Raw genomic sequence first — 20,179 nt, 5'->3', positions numbered from 1 at the left:
ATATGCTGTGAGCTGCCTACAAGAAGGTGACAACAAATAAGTTGAATTAAGGGGCTGGATTTTCAGGGTTTTTTAATACTGAATAATCTTAAAATGATAACCTTGTTATGGAAGCAGCACTGATTTGGTGCAGTTGTCAAACCCAAATTGTTTCACAGCTTTGTGGATTGTGTTGATCCTGAACTTGGTTTGCTGGATGGGTTAAGACTAGGTATGTGCTCACACTTGATTTTGAGCCTACTGATGGACTAAATTGTGTGTTTCAAAAGACTGGGTTGCATGGCTGATAGTGTTTGCCAGCTTGCCTTAGATTTTAGTGCTTAGAGTTTTGAATTAATAACGTGCCCCTCAGAGCCTGTGCTGTGGCCCCTTGCTCATGGGTGCATGAGTAAAAGCTGGTCTGTCTTCAGAGTTAACAGTACTTTACATGTATTTCAACCCTGTCATTGAAGAAACTCTTACTTAACTCCTGAACTGGAAAACGGCAACACTTTGTGCTTTCATGTGTGTTGGGAGTACTACTGCTAGCAGATGTGGGGTGCTGCTTATGTTCATTGTTTTTATCCTTTTCTCTGTTGAGAGAAGACCAGATATGGCTACACACAGACTTCAGTTTAGGTTAAATATGAAATTTGTTAGGCTACCAAGTGCAATCCTTAATCTTTTTCTTTAGAAAATATATATTAATAAAACCCATGTTTTTAATATAACTCAATCAAAAATGAGATAATGAAGGAGAGTAGTGGAGTTTTTTAGCTGTGGCACTGTCTTGGTTTGCACAGTTCTGTACAGCTAGATAAATACCAACTTAGCAGAAATTTTCATTTAGAGACATTCAAAACTAAATGGTTCCCAAATTCTTGCTGAATTTAGAACAGCTATTGTTCCTTAGGTTTCGTGTGAAATTTGAGGTATGAAAATTTTTTAGAAATTGTTCTAAGTTTGGGTTTTTTTAGTAAGGGTATGTTTCTATGCCAACATGCCTTCTTTTGAAGGTAAGTAAAAATTTTATGTAGTTTCAGGGGTGAGGCTAGTAACAGAAGTTTATCATTAACCAGGGTATGACTGCAAAGTTGTCTCTTCATCTCCTTCAATTGAAGTACTCGAGATGAAAAAAAAAACCAACCCTCAGGATTGAGAAGACTTTGTATAAGTAACTAAAGCCAAGTGACTTTGGAAGTTCATGAAATAAAGGGAAGATTTCCAACTACTTAGACTGCAATAACGTTTGGTAGTTAACAGGAAAATAAAAGGGAAGCTGTTGTGCTAAGAGCATGATAATTGTCCCCTCTAGGTTTTTTTTTATACAAGGAAGAGAATGAGAGTTTGGCAGATTCTTATTAAATGGTACCAGAGTAGTTTATTTCCGTAAATTTTTAACATTAGTAAGGTAAGTCAGGGTGACTTGCAGTTACCTATTGAGCCAACTGTTTCATATTTTATGTGGAAGAAAGGTCATGTATACTCTCATGAATGTCGTGCTATTTCCTGTATGTTGCTGTAAAAGCTGTGAAGTGTTAAACAGCAGTCTTTAACAGGAGATCACCTGTCCTTGTTTGGGGAATGGAGTAGTTATACGTGTTTCTGGAAAGCCACTATGTAGCTGATGGCTGATAAGGTTTGCCAACTTGCCTTAGATTTTAGCACTTGGACTTTTGAATTCAACAGTAGTAATGAGAGCTATTTATGTGTAAATACAAAAATATAACCTACTACCTGCAATTCAGTCCCAACCTTGCTGTTTAATTTCCTTGAATGCTTATAAATACTTCTTCAGGCAACATGACTTACCAAAAGTCAGTATTTTGTCTTACTGTCTTAAATGATAAATAGTGCATGAAACTTTCACTAATATTTTCCATTTGAAAAACAGAAGAATGAGCCTTATGCTGCTGCAGGTTAAATATATGTGTAGTAGTGATCCAAGTTACTGTCTTAGGCTTCCTGCCAACTTCTAGTAAATCCTCTTTGAGAAGCAGTCTTTCTTTTTGTGGTCTCATTGGTGATCATTTTTGGGTGAAATGGGTGAGAGAAGATAGGTTGTAGCGAGAGCCAAAGTTGAGAGAGCAATGAAGGAAGGAGCGTGTGGGACTTGCCATAGTGCTGCCTGTTCCCTGCAGTCTGATGTGATGTGGAAGAGAGAGAGGCCACAAGAAGAGCTGGTGTCACCAGCTTAGCTGGTCCTCCTACCAGCAAGGGGTTAGTTGAACTGGCAAAGACATCGCCACCTTTCCTGTGCCCAGAGGAGCAGGGGGAAGCATTCATGGTTAGTGCTGCTTTCCACTGCTTGTCATCATGAACACGAGCACCGTGGAGGAGTAGAGAAATGGTGTTTACTTAATGTATGCAAAAAATAAGGAATTGGTAGTGAAATGCCCAAGAAAGCTCTGGCTCTGACTGATCAATGGAATTACTGGGTGTTTGACTTATTCATAATATTTTGGATTATTATTATTTTTAAATTGTGCAATGGTATCAGTATGACAACTTGCATGCAGAGTTGCAAGAAAATCTTAGTTTCTGAATGAGTATCTGCTCTTAGGGTTGTAAATGGGTGTATTGTTGTTGGCCTCTTTTAAGATTAGAAATTGCTTTCCTATGTATCTTGTGAAGGGATAGAAGGAAGAAAATAGTTCAATAGGAAAAGGATGTAGCTCCAAGAATGCATGCCTACATCAGAATAATAGATGAGTCACTGTTGAAATGCCACATTTATAGAAAAGGAGAATTTACTTTTTTGATTGGGCAGTTCCTTTCTCCTCTTTACACAATTTAAAGGGAAAGTTTCCTTTTTGTTTAGATTTTAATGACCTCATTCCTTCATATGAAATCCTTGTAAATGAAAGCCTTGTTTTCTCCTAGAGTTGTATTTAACAGAACGCATTCATAGAGAGGAATAATTGCACTTAGCTTGCAAATTCAAGACCAGTAGTTGGTAGGAAACAAATATTATGTAAAAGACTTTCCATGCAGTAATTGTTTCCATAGCACAAGCAACCAAACTAAGCCTTACTACTGGAAAAGGTACCATTTTTTTGCAAAAACACCCCCATCTATTGTCTAAGTCTAAAGTAATTCTTTCTGCTGTAAGCTGTGTGATATATTGGGTCGTCTTGTTGTAATCAGCTTTGTCTTGATTAATGAAAATGTTTCTTGAGAGGTGAAACTTCAATGAGAAGATGTGTTGTCAGTAATTCTTGCCCTTTATCCTATTAATTTTGGGTGGAATCATCTCACTTTTCTTGACCAAATCAGTTACAATAAAGAAGAAACAGGTGAAGTTAAAGTGTGTTTTGCAAGTACCAGGTTTAGAAAATATTAGATTATTATTTTTCTTAAGAAATAAACTTATTTCAAATTTTAAACTAAGTTAAGGCTTAGGAAAGTGATGCACGCTTGAATTTACATTATTTTTTAAAATTAATTGGAAATCTGCTGCTTTCTGAATTGATCTGCTTTTCAGATAAATTTAAGAACTGGATTTGCAATTTGCATACAGAAATCTTTGCTGTTGTGCTTGTTTCCTAACAGTATCTGCTTGTTTTGATGGTATAGAAGCCATTTGTTTAGATAGCTAAGACACACCCCACCTTTTCTCTTTTCTTTTTTTTTAATGGAAAAAAAAATGAACCTAAGTCACACTGCAGACTTTCATAAATTAAGTGAAAATGGAGATTGGCCTATTTACTTGCAAGGATGGAATAACAATTTAGTATAGAATATTTAATGAAGTCACTAAAATTGTTCTATATTGCATTTGTTTCATTCTGTAATACTCAATTTGCATGAAAACAACAATCATCAGCTTTCTAATACTGTGTAATAACTGTTCTTTTCAGATATTGTGGATGGAAGTGACCTGAAGCAATTTTTTGAGAACAATTATTCTCAAATTTATTTTATATTCTATGAAAACTTTGTAATACTGGAAAATAGCTTGAAACAAAAAGGTAAGTTTTAGAGTTTTGCCAGCAATTGAGTCAGTTTTCCCTAAATTCTGTTCTCAAAATTATTCCATTAGAGCTTATCTAATGATTATATAGTCCACAGTTATCTGTATTTGCATTAATAGTTTCATGCAGTACAGTGTTAGTATTAATAATTTTAATTTTTTGGTATCAGAAGAGATGAGTGAAATACTGCTCTCTGAAATTTCATAAGTAACTGAAAAGAATTCTAGATACGTTTTTATGGCTGAGTGTCATTTCAGCACAGAAATCGGGTATTGTGCATTTATATACATATCCTCTCATCTGGTTTTGAAGTACTGAAGGCCTTCATCCTACAATTAAGCACATGTCTGTTCAGGTGAAACGTTGTCAGAGATCCACAGAAAAAAACCTCTGTGTTGAAGATATGTTGGTAGGAATAGCTGTTTGCTTGGAGACGAGCCCAGTAACAATGCTTTGTGGATCTGGCGCTCTAGTTGTCCCTTATTCGTTATTGAGAGGCAATGAAGTTTGGAAACATCTTGCTCTTTTGATATTAGATAAAGATGAAGAAAAATAAACCAAGTGCAACATCTTTGACTTCAGTTGAGAAACAGCAGCATAATTTTGCTGTCTGTCTTATACCGTATACTTATAGCAAACAATATTGTTTTCTGTCTTGCAGGGAATAAATCACAAAGGGAGGAGCTGGACTCCATTCTCTTTCTTTTTGAAGTAAGTTTTCCATATAATGAAACTTTTTTATTTTATTTTAAATCTCGTCATTATATGCTTACTTACACCTTACAGTGAGGGGTGAAATCATATGACAGTAGGTGTCCATGACTATACAAGGTAAAAAGCAGAAAATAAATAGGATGTGCATTAAGTAGATAAAACAACGATAAAAATTGTATTATGCAACGGGAATGTTGCTTGAGTGAATATCCCAAGTTAAGAGATTTTATTAAAATTACTTGAAAGTCATACAGTAATATGATCTGTCCTAAGGAACCGAGGATCAGCTCTTTGAAAATGCCTTGGGTTTTTCCTGGAGAATTTGGTAGCAAGTGATCAGTAGTTGCATAGCTTCTGTTGGGCTAAAGCTTTCAAAGTAGTCTTTTTTTTTTTTTTTTTTTTTTCTTTTTTAGATTAAGTAAGTTCTTCTGTATTTTATGGAGGGCTAGTTCAAAACAGCAGTACTTTTTCCCTGTGCCTTGTCAGTATGAAGTTCAGTGTTATGTTTATTTTGAATGTGTCACAGCAGGAATTTGGGCTGTACTCCTTTGAGATGAAGGCATCTAATATGATTACAGTATTTGGTCTTGCAGCACAAGGAAAATAAAAGGATAAGAGTTGTCAACTACTGCATATCAGTTTGATCTGAGTCTGTGAAATGTTAATTTAACTTTTTTTTTTTTTCTAAATTCAGTGGAGCATCTTTTACTTCCAGAAGCATATCTTTCCCAGCAGTGATGGTCGTAGCATTTGCAGTGTCTAGAGAGGAAATGTTAGCTGGTTAACTTCTGCATAATCAAATTGGGATGTCTTTAATTTAAAGAAGAAAAGACTGTGATAGATCATTTTCCAAGGGACCTCTTTAATTAGTTATTACCTAAACATATTTATATGTGAGAAAATATCACTGGACCAGATGAAAGCCTAACATATAAAAAAATTGTATAGTGCATACCTGAAGTCTTAACTCTACTTGTCTCTGAAGTCAAGACATCAGTGGTGCCTTTAGTTGTGGGTTTTTTTTAATAATTCATTAGGTAAACAATTAGCCTGATTTCTTTAAGGGTACACACACACATCTTCTGTTGATTTCTCTTTTTAGTTGAGCATTGTATCATATAAATGTTATCTTTGTTTATATTTTGGCTTATTTTTCGGTAGGAGTGGTAGAAAAAAACCCCCAGACTTTCAATGGAACTCTAGAAATTGAAGCTAAAGCAAAGGTTAAATGTTCTCAACTCTTATTCCTCCCTTTAAAAATGGAAAAAACCCACCATCCCAACTCAAAACTTTCAGACATATATGGCTTTTTTTTTGCATTAATGTGTAGTTTGTCGCTAGAATAATATTTATACTACAATAAGAATGATGCTGTTTAGCCTAACGTGCTTGTAATGTGAAAAATGAGCATGAAAATTATTACAGGAAATCCTGGATTTTTGTCTCATCTTCTGCTTTCTATCAAGTTCATCTCCCTTTTCAGGTTCTCCCCACCCCCTCCCCCCGGTCCCGCATTCCATTAACCTCAAGATTCATTTTCAGGCTGAAATCTGAAAATCCAATTGTGCTTTTTTGCTACTTATGGTATTGGTAAAAGAGTCTGCTTTAGGATTTTGCATGAGGCAGTGTCAAAGAACATGAGCTTGTATATCTGCTAGGACTGTATTTGGGGAAGGAGAGATTCTTCCTCATTCTCCTCCCTCCCCACCCCCCGTGAAGAAGGTACCACCACATTTACTGAGCAAGGCTGTGCAATTTAATGGGAGCTCATTAATACACTTACTCTGTGGTCTTGAATAAGTAATTAAATTTCTGTGGCTGTCATTGAATGGAAAATAGCTAATGCTTACTCACCCGGTTAGAGTGAATAAATATGCATTCCTGTGTCTTGAAAACGGGTGGCTAGTAACCACTCCTTTAATACTGCTTAAAAACATCAGGAGAACATACTATACGAAGAAGAAAAAGATACATATTTATATATGAACAAAGTGCTGCTTTGGGTCCCAATTGAGGAGAATTATATTATAGCCTAGTCACCGACAGTTTTGAGGAAGAAGAAGTTGTTTAATTCACCAAATTTGTGTGGAATTTGGTGCAATCCCCTTCATGGTGTTTATCAACTGGAAGTAAGTTTGCAATCCATTTATAACTAACACTTGATAACAATGCATTGTAGGAAAACAGCTTTTTAGAGGGGCTTTTAACACAAATCAAGAATGCATCAGCCTGAACACAGGGCAAGAAAAAATGTAAATGCTAAATAATTAAAGATTCATATTGTAAGCCATAGGAAACAAAACTAATTGATTGTTAAGCCTGCCATATTTAATCTGATGTCAGCATGAGCCAGAGGTTTCCTGGAGTTTTCTTCTAATTAGCTAAATAGGTAATTACTTAACATAACAAATCCTGAATCCAGGTGCTGAGGGTTAACAGTTTAAAAAATCAATAAAATTATTTATGAAAGGAATTGACTTCTGCCTTTTCTGGTACAGTTTGGTGGGTATTTTGCTGCTGTTCTTGAGTGACATCTAGTGTGTATATTAAGCAAAAGTAACAAATGCCTTGTCCATTTTATTTCAATCCTCTGAAAACTAAGTTGACTCAGTTATAATGTGTAGGATTAAGACTTCAATAAATCGGCTGCATGGCTTGGCCACTCAACAACATGAAACAATGTATTGATCAAAGAAGAAATATTAATCAAAAGGGAGTAACATGAAAGGTTAACAGTTAATTTTGTAAAGTGCTTTTTTACAATTAATATTGCAAAGTTCTTGCATGTAGTTTTATATTCTCCAAAGTGCTTTGGCCTTGTCTTTTTGCAAATAGGTACTAATGAAATGATACAGCAACTGTAATTACCTATATTATTTTCTCCCTGTTTCAGCTAAGAGGCAAAAATAATGTGAAAAACAAATTTGCTTTTTGTCTGGTAAGGCTTAGTTACCTCTAGATCTGCAGTGTATTTTCAGAACATGTTAATGTTTCTTATATCACTATTCTCTGGATTTGAGGGCATTGTTTGTTATAGCTGTCTGCCGAGCACTGTTACAGAAGTCACAAAAGGTGCTTTACTTTATGTAAGTTTTCTACATCCTGTAAAAGTATTATGCCATCACCTGACTGTGAAAGTTTTGGGTTTTTTTTATAATATTGTATTTTTGTCTTGCAGCATCAGGTACTGATTTTTCTGACACCACTTTTTTTTTTGCCTCTGCAATGAAATAAGAGCAGACTGACAGTTTTGATATAATACTTAGATCAATTTCTTTCCATGCTCTATAATTATGCTTTATTAGAAGTTAAAACCAGCCACATCTCTTATGCTGATGCAGTCATAAAATTCATTACATTGATTTAACACATTCACTGTATGAAATACTGTATTAATAGAATTTTTCAGATACTCCTTCTAATGTGTAAAGCTTCCCAAAGTCACTTACAGTAGCCGCTATTGTTGCTAGAAGTGTTTCAGATATTGTTCAGGTTCGCTGCAGTTTTGTAGATAGCTAAGAAGGTGGGTTAGGTACTCCCGCCTCCCTGAGAAGATACATATGCTGAAAGCTTCTCAGTATGGGTTTGTCTGCTTGTTTATTTTTTTTAACCAGTGAACATTAATATACCATAAAGTGCCCTTGTGTTTCACAGGTCCTTATTTATAAGAGCATACTGTGTTTTTCATATAGCTTGTACAAAAAGGTTTGTTTATGCTGTAATCTCTTAATTTCTGTAAATCCCTGTTTTGTGTAGAATTTATGGTTCTTGAACTTGGTGAAAATGCGGGCGGTGTGAGTCCCTGGGTTTGGACACAGAGTAAGCACAATTTTCAAACCTTTTTCTAAAGAATTTGCAGAATTATAACTCTGGAAAGATACCTAATGTAACTCACACTGGCCTTGCTGTGATTATGCTCCTAAACCCTTTTATCTGTCAAGCCTAGCCTTCCCCCGTATTCTCTGGCCTGCTGAAATGAGGAGAGGCTAGGTGTGGTTATAAATGGGAACAGAGCAAGCTGTCTGTTTTGACCTTCCTTAGAAGTTCAGCAGCAAAATGTTAATGTATCATTCCTAGCTCTGGAGTATTCTGAGTATGTACACAGCAGGTGGATTTAAATATTAAGTGGATGTAAAATAGAATATAAATGCGCTAATAGCCTCTGCAGTGTTTGTATTATACACACTCAAATTCATGGTCTGCTTTGGCTTTTGTAATAACACTTAAGTGTTTTTCCAGAGAATGATAATCAATAAACTGTTAGAACTTGCCTGACCATACTTTGAGCTCTTTATGTTGTAGCAGTAGCTTCTGGTTTTAATACAGTATTGTTGTCCTTAGAAGCACATCTAAATATAAACTACAAATGGCCACATACTCAGAAGATTAAGATGTGGTACAAATCCATGGAAATGTGGATTGGTCTGCTATCAGAATGTGAATGTAACGATTACAGAAGCAGCTGTATAACCTGAATTTATTATTGCAGATGTGTGCAAGTTACTTGTTCTGCAAATGCTAATGATAATTCAGTATAGGTTTATAATTGGCTATAGTCTGTTAGGAATCCTTTTGAAAAGTAGATTACAAACCATACATGGTAAATACACCGCATCTGTCAGAGGAACACCTGCTATGGTAGTGGATGACCAGATAGCTCTATGCACAGACACAGCTTAGGAATATACACTTCTTCTTTTGTACTGCCTAATAATGCACATAAATACAGATTTTAGAAAGAATAACTTTGGTTCATTCTGGATTAAGATTGCTGTGCATATTTTAAATATCTAATTCTTTCACCATGTTGTAGGTCTACTTCATGTAGACTACTGTGTGAATTAGCAATATTGGTTAAGCAGCTTAAAATAAATCTCAAAAGCCAGTGGTGATTTTTTGCAGGTCATTTTCAATTTCATAAAAGCCTACATCAGTGAAACTTTTCAGTACTTTTGGATTTGTAACTCTTTTAGAAGATTTTAGTACTGTGTTGCTATTTTTTATGAATGTGCAAAAGAATGATCTCTTATACCTGTAGCATTTTCTTAGGGTGGTTTGCTTATCTTAGGATGTTGCTCCTAATTACTTGCTACATTTTGAATAAAACTGAGTAAAATTGAATTCTGCAGAATAAATTGTGTATTGCAGCTGGCCAATGTGAAAAGTACTTATGAAATTCTTTACAAGGAATAATCAAGTCAAGTTATTGTGGAGTTCTTATTGCCACAGGTCCTGGTTTCTCATTTCCTGGGGTTATCCCTTTTATTTAACTTTTCCCCTTTATTTAACTTTCTTGTTACTATTTGCATTTTCCCTATGTCTGTACAGCTCAGTGGCTTAATTTCCCCATCTGCAGGTTATCTTACACTTGAAATCAAATTACTATTAAGAGTTGCAGCTTTGAATTCAGGTTATAGGTTCTGTTACAGCTTTTCAGTTGGTTCCCTCTGCCTACCGTGATTACCAGTTCCACTGTTTAACCTCGAGTCTGTCACACAGACTTGGTTGGTGATTCTCAGGCTCGATAGAGTAACAAGGGCTTATTTGTTTATAACAACAAAATTGCGTATAGCCCTTTTTTCCTACACATAGAAAATTACTTTTTGAACCGGTTTGTTCTGCCATAATTCTGATTGGTTCATCTATTATTGCTCTTTAAAAAAAAAAAAAAAAAGATGGTATTGTTACAGCATTCTGTTGTAAATTCTACCTATGTCTCATATGTTTGACTTCAGAGATATTACTGTTTAATATTATGCCTAGGGCAAGAATAAGTATCTCATGTTTTGGGCAGATGTTTTCCTACAGCGAATAATTGTAAATAATTTATTACTGTGATAAATGGAGGATCCCTTTATTTAGATTGAATTGCTGCAGGCATGCTAACTTCATAGGGCTTCTGGCTTCACCTAAATTGGTAAATAGTAGCTGGTGGAAAATTTATAAATTGCTGCAGATTTTAGTAGTTGAATGCTGAAACTCTTCACCACTGTTTGGAGATACCACCAGACAGTACTTGAACATAGAGACATAGGAGAGCTATTCTACATTTGACTTGGCTTAAAGTAAATCCACCTGCCAATGACTAATAGAAACTCCTTATTATGTACAGGTTGTATTGAAAAAGCTATTTTTTTTCCTCAGAATGCATTCTCCTGGAATGAACGTTATGCTGAACTTGTCACTGACATTGCCTCTGAGAGTATGTTCAACCAGCAAGAACACATTTTTACTTGTTGTTTAATAAGAGACTCTGCATGGCACGTTACAGAACAGCTGCTTATAGTTCTGGAAGGCAGAACAGCAATGCTTATCATTTCACTTTTGTGTAAGTTGAGCTGGAAAACATTCAGGCTGTAGGGATCTTCAGTGTAAGATTTAATAACAGCCTTAGCTTTCTCTGCGTTCTACAGCAGGGTAGGCAGGACACCTTAATAGGCACAAAGATACCAATCATTGTATGATTCAACCAAGTTAGCAAAAATAAAAGACTACTTAAAAGAAATTTCAGAATTGGTTAAGTCAGAGTGAATCTGTTGAAATACAAATGTTGGTATTTTATTTTACTTTGATAAAAGAGAGAGGTATCTTTCAAAAAGCAGCATCATGTGTAAACTAAGATTTAAACTTAACATTATTCCTAGTCATGCAGGAAGTCCAGAAGAAAAAGAACTATGGATAATCAGTTAAAAGAACTGACAGATACCCTGATGTGTTGATCAGTAGTAATACCTAATTTCTATTTCAAGTGTGCTATAATGGATTACCATATAGATGCAGCAAAGCACTAAGCATTAAATAGATCTATGTGTTTTCTGAAAAAGCAATATTATTTCGCACTGTGGGGTTTCTTAAAATATTTCTTATTAGTGTACTGTGAAACTAGAAACAAGATGTCAATAGCCAGTTTGGATTCAGAGCAATATTGCTAAAAGTCTAGGCTGGAGTGGAAGAAACTATCATTTGTTTTATAGGAATAGCAATATGTGGGTTTTTTAGAAGATGAGGGGTTGGGAGGGTGTAGAAAATATTCTTGGAAAGCCAAGTTGAAAGGACAACAGCCAGAGCTTGTTCATGACTTAAGCAGCATTATGGTGTGCTGTAATACCATCTTAGTCTGGGGACTGTCACGCACACATGTGAATATTACTAGTTAAAAAGCATTCTAGCTGTGACTTTGAACTAACCTGTAACATTTGGAAGTTTTTATTTAATAGTGTAGACTTTTAATAGTGATAACTTATTTTTGCATTGCAGGAGCAAATGTGGACTCCGAATTTACGTTATTTATATTCATTCTAATCTGCTGCAAAACTTTAATTTCTTCAGTAGATAGCTGTGATGCTAGCAATCTAATTTGCCTCTAAAAATGACTTCTGTTTGCTGTTTTGTAGTGATTAATCACATCTTTTCATTTTTTCAAAGTGCATCCACGTTGGTTTTTTTTTTTTTCCTCTGGTTCTGAGATGCTGAAAAGAACTGCATGGGAAGTGACTTAAGTGTTTTGATTTTTGCTACATGAAAAGATTTTTGGGATATGGAAGCTTTCCTCAGATAGGAACTTCTGTCCTTTTACTATTTCTTTCAACTGTTGAATTGTTTTGCTTCAGTCACCTGACCAGGGTGTTGGATTCTGCTTCTTTATAAGAGAAAACCAACTGTGTTCTTTCCTTCCTCAACCCTCCCAGCTTCGTACAATTTCAGAGTTTAAGTTTGTTTTTCCTTCTGGTGGTTGTACTCTGTAACAGCATTTGTTTTCCAGGTTTTCTCTGGGCATAACCTAGAGTTCATTAATGCTTGGATGCAAAAGTTGTTATAAGTTCCTTTTCAAAATGGGTCTTTTATGTAGTTTTGCCACCTTATCAGCTTGTACTTTATCATAGTTCACTCTCTGGTAGTCAACTTCGTGTTTAAGTTTAGGTGGAATTGTGTAACATTGAAGATGATGCCTTTACTGCATGCCATTTTACCACTGGCCTTTCCCAAAGAATGGTTAACGTGCTTCACATCTTGCAGAGAGGGTGTAGTAAAACCCAGCTTCCTTCATTGCACTGTTGTGTTTTAAACAACTAAAAAGTGGTGGCTATTTGTTTTGATCCGGAATCAGTTGGGATGTGTGAACTGTGCAATTAGTCCAAGAACATTGCTGAAGCTCTTGGGAAATAGTTATTGTTCCTTTTGGCAACTAAGGAAAATGTCTTTGTATCTCATCGGATCGCTTTCAGAAACATTCATTCATAATACGTGAGTATGGCATGCCTGGTGTTTAAGTATGCATCAGACATTTAGTGAAGTAGAGGTATATTTTTTCTAAAGGTAATTTTTGTTTTACAATAAAGAATTTGACTGTAACATCTGAAATACACCAAGATGTGCATTTTCACTAGTGGTATTACCAGATCTTAAAAAACATCTAATAAAACATCCTGCTACAGAAGTGGTACTTGATGATTGGCTTTTTTTTGATGTTTGATGCAATTGGTTCTCAAAAGTTAGTGTTTTGAAATAAATGAGAGTTTATATCCAAAGACAAGCTGAAGGTATCTTTTTAGTGTGGCCTGTAAAAGGAAGTTGGTTTTACTTTAACAATCTACTATAATTCTTACAAAACTTAAACAATGGAAATGAAATACATGTGTTTTTGTCTGGTTTTCCATAACAAATGTGAAGATGTTTGAAGGTTCCTCCCTGCAGTGTATTCTGTTACTTGAATCCAGATGGTTTTTTTGTTGCCAGTTTGTCTTAGGGTTGTGTTTAATGGAGCCTTTTCTTGAGGGCTTTGGGCATGTGGTGTGTGATGGGTCTAATGTGTGCCTGCATACAGACCAAACTCTGCATGCAGAGTGCCACTGCTCTTGTAGTCACTTGAGGTATTTATAATTTAGGTTAGAAGCTCCTTTCTGCCCTGTGCCAAGTTAAGTAAAGATCAGTGTCAGAAATATTCTTGTGAAGTGGTGGGCTGCTAGTACTTTAATATTTAGATGGATAATGATAATTCTTTGTCTGTGGATCCTGCAATCTGATTGGCAGAAACGTGGTCTCTAACAGGTAAAGCCCAAATGTGAATCATGGCCTCATTTTTAGCCAGTTGGATCCTTCATCCCAACCGCGTTTCTCCTGCCCATGGATGGGGAGCCAGACCTCTGGTCACCAGCTGCCCGCTCCTTTGGTCCCTGCTGCCACAGTGTCCTGGGGAGGGAGCTGTGGGAGTAATGCTGAAACAAAATACAAGAACGTAGAGGGGATGTGCCCAATTTATATTTATATTCTAAGTAAACTTTCAGAAATGCCAAATACTATTTGAGGGGCCTGTGCTATGGTAAAGATGTGAAGGAAGGCCAGTCTGTCTGTGTGACCTGAGGTCTAGTTCCCTAAGTCTATGAACTTTTCATGACTTCCATCTTCTGCCATGGAGAAAGGAATGTTCCATTTTCAAAAAGACTCTATTCTGAGTGTTGTGTATAATTTCTGAAGCACTTTGTTGTCAAAAATAAAAAAAAGTCTTACTTCATCTCTCAAGCATACTGTTTTTAACAGCAGTAATGATTCATGTGTTGGCCGACTCTGAAGGATAGCCTAAAATGCCATTTCTTGCTTTCCTGGCTGTGATGCTTTATTTCCTCTTGAGAATTTTTACATGCAAAAGACCAACAAATGGGTCACCGTTGCTGATTATGACTCATCATTCATTTTGCATCCTGCATGTAGTATTTATGAAAACTTAATGGCGCTTTGTTGTGTAGAAGTTTGTTCCGGTGATTTTGTTTGATAATTACAAGGAGCTCTGACTGCTAGTCATTTATAACGTTGTTTAATTAAATTTTATTTCCAAAAGTAGATGTTGAAAACTAGTTTCCCATTTAAATGTATCTTCTTAATTTCATATTTCAATGGCTGAAAAGTTGTAAGATCCAGACGTTTTTCTGTGAGATCTACATGAAAGTGTATTTGTTCTCTCACTTAAAAATTCGAGAGGCTGAGCAGCAAGTTAGCTATCCTGTACTACCAATACACTTACTTGCTGAGCCCTAGTCTATACTGATGATAGTTTAAAAAGGAGAAGAAAGTGTGTCTTGGTGCCTGTTAACTTAGTCCTTTTAAAAGCCATATTTACCCAAGTAAGAGCCCCAAATAGTTCTGACTTACCCAGATTATTTAATAGTGTTACCATGCAATAAACTGACAAAGAGCAACATTTGGTAGCTCCAACTCTTTTTTGCAACTAAGATTATAAGGCTCTGTTCAGGAAGGCACTTAACACATGCTTAAATTGCTTTGCTTTGTTGCCCCTGTAGTGTAACAAAACCAAGGTGGAATGGGTTTGACCACAACCTCTTTCTTTGTTTGATCTGCCTCTGTTAGGAACAGTCCAAAACTACAGAGGCAGGCCACTACATATTATTCCACATAAGTGCTTTATTAACTGCATGTGCTGTGAATTAAATTAGTCTAGCTTTGTGTAATTTGGCTCAGTTTCACTTACCAGCTGAAAACAAAGGTAAATCATCTCACAGTAAAAATAACTGCACCGCTGTTCATCTCTGCCATAGCTGGGAGATCAGACCCCATTAGCTGCTGAAAAGACAGACCTAAGCCACAGGAGCTCAAATCTGGACTGTATCAATCTAGCAGTAGTCATTACCAGACACTTCAGAAAAATGTAACCCAAAGTGAGCTGCTAAAAGAAATCTGTAACTTCTTCATTAGAAATCAGTTTATATTCTGGAATACTAGGGTTTTGCAAGGCAGTGGGAAGGTGAAGGCGGTTCATGACAGCGTCATGGTATTTATTCAGGACCATTCCAAGTATCTTTCTCTGTAACAAGAGAGCAAAGTAAAGGGCAGGAGTCCTTACAATGATACTTATCTATTTTTTATTGTGTTCTCTATGTATATATTACCATTCCATTTATGTCTTGTGTATTAGTTTCTCTGTATCCTCTGAATGAGCCAGTTTATTATGGAAAATTTGACTATTTAGTTTTGTTTCCTGCAGAAAATATTGCAGCTACTGCCCGAGCGGATTTTTTATCGATGGCATTTTCGCAGTATAGGTAAGAAGGAATGGTTTACAAACATTCTAGTACAAATAAAATCAAGGTTCCCTGATTCTGCAAGTCCTGTTAACCACAGAATCCCTTAGTACTGACTCCACAAATCCAGTACTTCCAAGGCTTGCGGTAGAAAATTCTCGAAGCATGTGGAAAATCTTTACCTGCTGTAACAACTCTGTGTTCCTTGTTTTGTGTGGTTTTGGTTGCCTGCTTCATTTTTATTTTGCATGAATGCTCTTTAGATTGTTATATTCTTGTATTTACCCAGGGTCCTCTTCCCTTTTCTTTCATATGCTAGAAGCTTTCAAGATGGTAGGGGTTATTAAACCAACACACCTCTTTCTAGTTAGGTCTCCCTTGGTGTTCACAGACTAATACCAAAAATTAAGATTGAGGAGGGTTGTGGAGTCTGTATGTGACTCTTGCAAATTTGCATTATGATGGTCTTTTGCAAGTGATCATATATGAGATGCCTGTATAAATTCATAGTAGTAAATACTGCTCTTTGTCTAATGGTACTGTGTTGAACTTGACCCTTGCTGCCTCCTGGAAATCTATTCTGCACAACGTAGCTGTGAATAGGTGGCTGTGTGGTAGTTGAGCCAGGCTGTGCTAAAATAAATGCAAACTGTGGGACTGCTGCAGTGAACAGGAATTTAATTTCTTCTCTGATACTCCTGTATTCTCTGTGCAGATTAGTTTGTTAATATTTGTGAAACGCTCAGTTGTCAGGCTATTTGTGGGAGGTAAATGAGGAATTTTTGGTTTAGAGCTGGAATAGTGAAGGAAAGCGATTTAAAGATAAAAATACAAACTTTTTAGTAGCTCTTTTTGAACAGTTTTTCTTTTAATCAGTTGTCCATAATTTTACTGGCCTTTATAAGTGGGATTAGGAATACACGGTGTTTCTGCAAGTTTGGCACAGCTGTCTTTCACTGATCCTCAGATAGTGGAGGATTTGCCAAGCTTCATGTTAGGGTACAACTTTGGACATGACAGCTATGGATGGCACTCACTTGGTCAAACTGAGAGACTATCCGTTCTCCCCCCACCCCTGCTCCTGTGGTATTTGCTGTACATATTCTGGCTTCTGGAGCAAGGGAAGGAATAGGAGGAGTCTGGCAGAGAGAAGTCTTGAAGTTAGGTAAAGCTCTTTCCCGCCCCCCCCCCCCTCCCCCCCTTCATCCCCTCCCCTTGGTCTCCTGTCCATTCTATGTGCTTTGTGGGGCAGGTGTTCTGACAAGGCTTCACAAGCATGGAACTGAAGACTGTATTGCAACACATGCATTAAAAAGAACAAAATGAAGTTGTCAACTTAGTTAAGCACATGCTTGGGGTGCTTGGCTTAAAGCCCTTAATGTTCTGCTATAGCTGCATAAAGATAACATATCTAACAGGGTTGATTCAGTCATTCAAGAAGTTTGGGAATCTAAATAAGAAAAGCAGGATCAGTTTTTCTGATAAACTGTTATGTTTTTTAGAAGTATTCCTATAGTTTGTATAGGACTTTCAACTAGATTTTAAAATTGGATTCAAACATTAATGCCATGGGGAAAAAAAGTTTTATAGTCTTTAGTTTGAAGACAGTTAACTCTTCAATGATTTAAATATTCCCTGTGGTCTACAGTGCTTGTATAATGAATGTTTTGACCTTGTGGTCGCATACTGGAGCCAGAAGACAAAATTTATTATTCTCTTCCTTTGGCCAGATAGAATAACGTTTTAGTCAGATGGGCACAGAAATACTGAGAGGTGAAATACATTCATTTGGATAGTCAAAACACCTTGAAATCCCATGAAGTAGTTTAACTGGATAATTTGCTCTGAATTAAACATCTTTAGTTTGTCACTACTTTGAAAATGTGCGTTCTGGATGATACTGAAGTGGTCACAATGTTTTGTAGGGGGTCATACTTTTAAGTAGTACCTTTCCGTTGTTGTTTGATTTGGTTTCCAACATACTTTCATCAGCTGCCATGTTTTTCATCAGAACAAGAATTTGCGGTTGCAGAAGAAATGAGTGGAAGTTTAAAGGTCAAGGAAAGGGCTGTTACCACATTTACAGTGAGCACCAACAAAGATAAAAGGAGACATCTGCTTGACCATTTTACTGCCATTTCATCTAGATTAGTCCAGAACAAATTGATATTAGTCAGTTGTTTTATAGCTAATATATTCTTAACATTTATGCTTTCCTTAAATACACATATTTGGATAATTTTTTGGCTGTGTCCAAGAAATGAGCTACTAAATTTGGTGGTGCAATTATTTACAGCTGTACTTTGTGATTTATCTTTTGCTTAATGTTCATGTGCATTAATATGCATTTGCTATATATAGTAATAATTTCCATTTAATATTGTGGAAAAATGGTAAGATCTTGAGAGAAGGATCACATTTAAGGAAGGTACATAATTCACAAATCCAGAAGAAATAACAGCCAAATGCTGTATAATGTTACTTTTCTCAAAATTGGATTAAAAACATTTTTTACCTGAAGCATTTGATGAATAATCTCTCTCTGATTCTGGGGTCAGACATTTGAAGTTAAGGGCAGTTAGCCTGGTATTTCTAAAACCAGAATGGAAATATTTTGCAATTTTAATAGTTATGTTTTATAGACAGGAATGTAGTATAGATTGCTAGCATCTTTTTCTTACCATTGTTCTCGATGTTAGCCTATATGAATGCATTAATCCCACAAGATGGACTTCTTGATTTCTCCAAATCTAGTAGAAGTTGTCCCCAACTGAAACCAAAGCACTTCGCTGTAAAGTTACATTATATTTAACCTTACGATAATTGTAAATCAAATCACTTCAGGTTTTTTCACCCCATAGCTTTCTTCTTAAAAACCAGCGCAGTAGTCACATAGGAAATTGCATTAAACTAGCCTTTCCTGTAGTTTTTTTAAATAAACATTCTGGTGGAAAGTAACCATCTTAGTATCTGATATGTGCCTATTTAATTTTTCTGACCTAGGGTCGATTTTGAAGAAACTTCTGCACAGTGGAAATTCTCTCAAGGTATTTCTTTAATGTATTCATATTTATTTTTAAGTCTTATGAAGAAGGTTACTTCACAGTTTTCTAATATCAGTGGTTTTCAGATTGCTAGGCTTTGTAATTTGACTTATTCACCTTTTAATCATAAATTTTACTGTTGTAATCCTAGATTATTTTAGTATTTATCATCTTCAGTTATTTTGCTGTTCCAGTGACCTTTGTAAAGTTATCTGGAGAGGTATCAATATGTTTTGCTTAATACGTTATTTTTTTCAGATCTCTGTAGCATTAAGTATACAGTATTAAATGTATTAGTTGCTTGTTTGCCAAAGAGTTTTAAATCCATTTTTCTTTTTCTAAATACATTGCAAAAATTAAAATTGTATCTTGTTTTTTTTTAAAAAAAAAGTAGTAAGTAAACTTGCTGCATATACGCTACTTTGTTTTTGCATGGTGGTTTTGTTGCATCTCAGTTTTCATGAGGATCTGTCTTCTGGTCCCAGGGATGTTGAGGACAGTAGCTTGCTCTGATGTCTGTGGGGCCAAGATTTCAGACTTCGCAGGGTACAAAGTATTGGCAGCTCCCTGGTTGTGCGTTACACTTGCTGTTGTACTTCCAGAGCCCCCTTTAAGATTGAATCTTGAGTCTAGCAAAGATGCATTTGGCCCCAGGACCTGGAGGAGTGGAAATACAAATTTTTAGCCTCTGAAGTTGGAGTGGTTAATGCTGTCTCCTTGGAGTGCCACTGTCTTGGGTACAGCTTGCTCCCACCTTTCTCTGCTCATGATTACATTAACAATGTGATTACTCTTGGTATGATGGAAAGACTCACTAGCACATAGCTGGGATGAAAGTACTTGTTCTGCATTTTCTTAACTATTAAACTGTGTTACTATCCTTACAAATTTGTTTTACTATCTTTTTCTACAAAATCGTCCCCTTGTAGATAAGATGTGAAGGAATCCGACTGTTTCTTCTCTGGCTTCAAGCGCTTCAGACTAACTGTGCAGAAGAGCAGATATTAATATTTGCATGCCTTGTGCCTGGCTTTCCATCCATTATGTCCTCACGAGGTCCCTGTACACTAGATAACCTCATTAGTCCTCCTAATTCGCCAGATGGTGAGTAGGTGAATACAATTTCCATGTTGGGTGTATTGCTTCCCTCTTCCACTGAGGTAGTTGTGAAGCTATAGAGTTTCTTGAGGGGAAGATGTCACGTGGATAATGCTATTTGTCAATATAATTCAGAGATGTACTGAATTTGTCAAGCTACTGTATTTGTGGCAGCTGTATACCCTTCTGATCTTGTCAGTCTGAGTTGAGAACAGTTGAGTCTTGTTCTGTGGTTTTCTGTTGGGTTTTTTTTTTATTTTTAATTGAGGTGCAGCTATAGGAGCATGTTACTGCAAAATAAGTAGTTGTGTACATTTACCGCTTATTGGTTAGTCTG

The 20,179-nt window shown here is 36.1% G+C and overlaps 1 protein-coding gene across 4 annotated transcripts in view; it reads left to right on the top strand.

The window, feature by feature from the left end:
• Positions 1–20,179, top strand: part of RALGAPA2 (Ral GTPase activating protein catalytic subunit alpha 2) — a 136,466-nt gene that overhangs the window by 5,161 nt on the left and 111,126 nt on the right. For all 4 annotated transcript variants that reach the window (XM_037405406.1, XM_037405407.1, XM_037405408.1 and 1 more), the window contains exons 2-6: positions 3,840–3,950; positions 4,615–4,664; positions 15,664–15,721; positions 18,704–18,747; positions 19,674–19,848. In XM_037405406.1, the coding sequence (XP_037261303.1) occupies positions 3,840–3,950; positions 4,615–4,664; positions 15,664–15,721; positions 18,704–18,747; positions 19,674–19,848 (438 nt within the window). The remainder of the gene's footprint in view (positions 1–3,839; positions 3,951–4,614; positions 4,665–15,663; positions 15,722–18,703; positions 18,748–19,673; positions 19,849–20,179) is intronic.

The sequence above is a fragment of the Falco rusticolus genome, chromosome 12 (assembly GCF_015220075.1).
Source record: "Falco rusticolus isolate bFalRus1 chromosome 12, bFalRus1.pri, whole genome shotgun sequence".
NCBI lineage: Eukaryota > Metazoa > Chordata > Aves > Falconiformes > Falconidae > Falco > Falco rusticolus.
This window is presented reverse-complemented; position numbering and strand designations above follow the sequence as displayed.